General features: G+C 36.7%; 1 protein-coding gene across 1 annotated transcript; it reads right to left on the bottom strand.

Moving 5' to 3' along the window:
* Positions 1 to 1,134: 1,134 nt before the first annotated feature.
* On the bottom strand, positions 1,135 to 1,812 carry LOC120073638. Its single transcript, XM_039026443.1, has 2 exons — positions 1,432 to 1,812; positions 1,135 to 1,242 (listed from the first exon to the last, which is right to left on the bottom strand). The coding sequence occupies exons 1-2, from the start codon at positions 1,810 to 1,812 to the stop codon at positions 1,135 to 1,137; spliced, it is 489 nt and encodes a 162-aa protein (XP_038882371.1).
* Between the last annotated feature and the right edge of the window lie 3,092 nt (positions 1,813 to 4,904).

Genomic DNA, 4,904 nt, shown 5'->3' with positions numbered 1-4,904 from the left:
CGCTTTGAAATAGTCAATCTTAAACAGTAAATGGCGTTATAAAGTAAGAGTGACTGGTTTCGTGGTCCGATCTTGCACAAAACTCATTTGCGCAGGACACCCCCACTCTTCATGTCCCAACATGAACGAATCAGGATCACTTCGTTTGTAGCACTTTACAACTCTTTGTAACAACTACAGAGTAGGCCGCATCCAATAGTGTTACCAGAATAAAACACCCAACTTTATTCATATACTATAGAACTCGAACCTGATCCACTTGTATGTCTCCATATAAAGTTCAAGTACTCATGTAATAGTCAAGGGACTTAGGTTTATTGGATTGCTAAAAAAAACAATATATTTAATAACAACTATATTGAATTTTTAGAATAAGTTCTATTGTTTACAAACCATGAGTTTTAGGACATAAAACCCAAAAAACTCTCACTTGGACTAAAACTCCAATGGTAACTTATATATCCGATATATAAGACTGAGTTTCTAAGTTTTATAGAGAAATACAATAAACTAGGGCATCCCATACCCATGATTTTACCATTCAGTATCTCATACCCGATATTTCTCCCACTTGCCCTAGGTTATTAACCTCTGGTATTTCTAGTCTCACTAGATGATTCTCAAACACTTTAGCTGAGAATCAATGTAAACATATTAGTGTACAAATAGGCTTCTTATTAAAATATATGGGGAATGCATCTAATTCTCAATAATTGCCAGGAAACACACTTTTTTCTCACTACATTAAGGTACTCTCAAGTCTTTGATGAAGATGCGTCTGACTTATCTTAACAACTCTTGTTAATAGTCTAATCTAGAAATCTTTAAACTTATTATACTTTGATCTTAGCCATTTAATATCTGAATATTTGCAAATGGCTTTTAACAATTTGATTCTTAACAAAAGTTGCTATGAGGTAGAACAAACATATTTTCTGAAAATGAACATTTCATTCAAAACAAAAATATGTACAATATGTTCATTACAAGATTTACAAAAGCAGGTAATTCAGCAACAACTTATTCATTGTAGTGGAAACATTTCCCTTTCTCTACAGCAGTTTTCTTGCTTTTCTTGCCAACAGACTTCTTCTTCCCTTTCCCTTTGTCTTTCTTCGCTGGAATACTCTTACTCTACGAAGAGGAGGCAACATTAGGCTTAGTGGACATTCCTCTTTTCTCAACAGAAGCAACATTTACTTTTGGTTCTAGACCCTTAGTTCTCAACATGGTCTGGAAAGCCTATAGCTCATTCAGTAGAGTTGTGAAGTTGTATTCAATTTTATTCATCAAAGTATTGGTACAAAATTGTAGAAAACTCTTCGGAAGAGATTCTAGAATAAAACTACCTTGGCTTCTCTCACCCATCATAGCTCTATTTACTTTAGCCACATTAAAGTGGACCATCATGTCCAGGACATGTTCACGAACATTGGTCTCCTCTTTCATACGACTATTGCAAACGTATTTGATAGCATCATGCCTCAGGATGAAAGATGGTTGTCCATACATCCCTCTCAAAGATTCCATAATCTCTTTGGCAGTACTCATATCCTCGTGTTTTTTCACTAAAACGTTAGAAAGGCTGGCAAGAATATAAGCACGAGCTTTATCATTCGCCCGGATCCATCTATCAAATGCTTCCCAAACAATTTGGTTGGAATTAGAGCTAGGAATGGGAGGACATTCCTCTGTTAAGATAAATCTCAAATCGTCTATCGTAAGTATTGTGTTCAAATTCGATTTCCATGTGACATAGTTATCCCCGATCAGTTTTTCTAAAGCCAAGAATTGTATAATTGAACTCGTCATTCTAAAATTATAAACAAATTCTATAAGTGAATTGTTTTTAAATCCAATGAAGTTTTAGCAAAGTGATAATGTACCCATAATCATTATTTTTGCAATGATATTTAAGTGATTTAGAACAAATGCTACCGTGGGGCAGTCAAGAATTCCTTCACAAAAGTAAGACAATTCTTGACCAAATACTATCTCCAGAATAACTCATACTCCGATAGTCATTTAGTTGTCGTTTTCGGTCAAGATCATTACTAACACTTAGTAAGTCTTGTAAGTGTAGACCTGCCATTTTCAGAGCTTACAGAACAGTATGAATATGCTTCCGAAATAGAAGACAATACCCAAGACAGAACTATAAGACCCTATTCATTTTACCGAAGCCTGGGTTGTTCCGAATCCTATGTTACAACCCTCCGTAGGGATCGTCGCGGTTAACGACTAGGTAGTGCCATATAAAAATGACAGCATGCGCAACATAGGAATCTCACAGTTCAAACTAATAGAGGAGACGGTAGGACAATGTTGACACATTTGCTTCACCCACTTACTATGAACGACTTCCCCTATTCACCTTGTTATTGACCCATGCAAACACTTTCCGTATGGAACAGTCGAGGTAAAATCGACAAGAAGCCGAGAATGGATATCACGGTGTGAACTCTTGAGGATGTGAAAGGTAGTAACTTTTATTCTCCCACTGAAGTGTTCTAAATATTTGGGAAAATTTATACTTAAGTTCTTTTCGACTAATAAAAACAACCATAAGTCTAGGTGGTTTATCCAAGTATAACACTTATAAATGGATTTTAAACCTACGATGTCTAGGTGATAAACCATTTTTATTACCTCACGCCACTCACGAATGCTCATAAAATCGGTTACCTACGCTCAATAATTGGCTATAATCCCCAGGGTAGAAGGTGTTTCGTAGACCGTCAACTTAAGTACCCCCAACCTTCGACAGAATTATAAACCGATTGAGTTTGTAACCCTAGTTCTACAAGTTTAACGACCTATTTTAACTATTAAAACAAGTGGTTAACATAAGTGAGCATGCAACTGTTCTTTGTTATGGATTTTAAACGTCTAACCCAATTTTATAATAGCTTACAAAATTTTAGACATGCTAAACATCCACGACAAACAACAAAGGCATTCAATATCTAATATAACTATTATATTAAATAAAAGAAACTTTAACATGCATACTATATATTATAACATTTTATAACACACTTTCAATGCATGTAACATGCTTTCTATGATTGGATTTTAAATCTACATGGCATATTGTATGAACATACAAGATTTATTTAATTATAACATACATCACATGCATAAATAATTAAATACTAACTGATATGGTTTTAGTTTTGTCATAAACAAGCAAACAAAACCCTAATGATTACAAAAATCGCTTCCAGACCGCCCCAACTGCTCTAAAACGAACTCAAGTAGCTTGAACTGGACTTGAACCAGACTCCAACATTCTGAACCGTACCAGCCAAAAACCATTGAAGGCTGAACCGGACCAGACCACAAGAGAACCGGTTGAACCGAAAATTCTTACTCTTGCTCAACATCTCGCTAAGTCTCATCGTTTAGCAATTATGACCATAGTCTTGCATTTTACTTGATCGTTTAATATTTGCTTGATCGTTTAGCAACTATCACATAGCTCCTGATCAAACTACACGATCGTGTAGTGTATTGAAATGCCTTGAATCTGTTTGCTGGTGCTTTGAACAACCTAGTACGGGGGTCTCGCTATATAAACTCTCTAACCTTAGAGGCTGTCTATTATACACATCTATGTGTATAAGAGACAGCCACCACACTGTTAGGAATACTCCACGGCAAAATAGGGTTGTAGAATGTATGAATCAGATCTTGTTGGAGAGAGAAAGATGCATGCTCTCAAATGTAGGTTGGCTAGAAAGTTTTAGGCAGAAGCAGTGAATACATCATGTTATCTGATCAGTCGTAGACCTCGCACAGCCTGTCTCTTATACACATCTAGATGTGTATAAGAGACAGTCCCTACTCTACGTTCCTTTTTGTGTTCTTTAATTGTCGATTTCGCAACAAACTGGTATTAGAGCCTTGTTAGGGTTTTTTCGAATTTTCGCATTTGTTCGAAAATTGAAGATGTCTGGCGTGAACGTAAAGATCGACAAATTTATCGGGAGGAACAGTTTTGGTTTATGGCAGATCAAAGAAGGCTATCATGGATGACGAAGAGTGGCAGACTCTTAAGAAGAAGGCTCATTCAACGATCATGCTATGTTTGGCTGATGACATCATCATTGAGGTGCAGATGAAGAAACTGCCGCTGGTCTTTGGTTGAAGTTGGAGAGTCTTTACATGACGAAATCTTTAACCAAGAAGTTATTTCTGAAGAAACATTTGTATCATCTACATATGTAGGAAGGTACATCTCTACGAAACCATCTTGATCAATTAAATAAAATTTTATTAGATCTACGTAATGTAGAGGTTAAGGTTGATGATGAGAATGCTACCCTAATTCTGTTGACATCTTTGTTGCCATCTTATGAGACTTTTGTTGACTCGTATATTGGAGGGAAAGAAACTCTGACCTTAGAAGATACAAAGTCCACGTTGCTTATGAGAGAGGACCGTCAGAATGCAGGAAGTTCAGTTACAGAAAGTCAGGCATCTAGGTTAACTGCTACAGGAAGCAAGGGACATAGGAATTTTGGTAAGCAGAAGTCGAATAAGAATAAAAGGTCTTCAAAGTCAAAGGGTTCTAGATCAAATGATATTTATAACTACTGTAAAGAAAAGGCATCGAATCTAGTGGCACGAACTGACCTCCTACTTCTATAGATGGCAGGAACTCGCAATCTGCGGTCAATGCCGATTGGCAGAGACCTTAAGAACCTCTAAACGGAAACTTTCAACATTGATGGTATGTGGAGGATCCGGCCTCATGCAATCAAGCCCTTCCAAGGATTAAGTTGAATGCAATAAGGATATGGGCATTGGAAAACCGAATGTCCTAAGCTAAAAAGGAATCAGGAAAAGAAGGAAAAGAGCGACAAAAGGGAAGCATCCGCCTCTGTTGCACGAGTTGAGAT

The sequence above is a fragment of the Benincasa hispida genome, chromosome 3, assembly GCF_009727055.1.
Source record: "Benincasa hispida cultivar B227 chromosome 3, ASM972705v1, whole genome shotgun sequence".
Classification (NCBI taxonomy): Eukaryota; Viridiplantae; Streptophyta; class Magnoliopsida; order Cucurbitales; family Cucurbitaceae; genus Benincasa; species Benincasa hispida.
The sequence above is the reverse complement of the archived record's forward strand: the minus strand, read 5'-3'. Positions and strand labels throughout refer to the sequence as shown.

What these genes read in the sequence shown, in the direction of transcription:
- LOC120073638 (XM_039026443.1), bottom strand. Translation starts at nt 1,812, where the DNA reads ATGACGAGTTCAATTATACAATTCTTGGCTTTAGAAAAACTGATCGGG. An exon ending in GTATGAAAGAGGAGACCAAT is followed by an intron (nt 1,243 to 1,431) that starts GTTCGTGAACAT and finishes AATGAGCTATAG; the next exon opens with GCTTTCCAGACCATGTTGAG.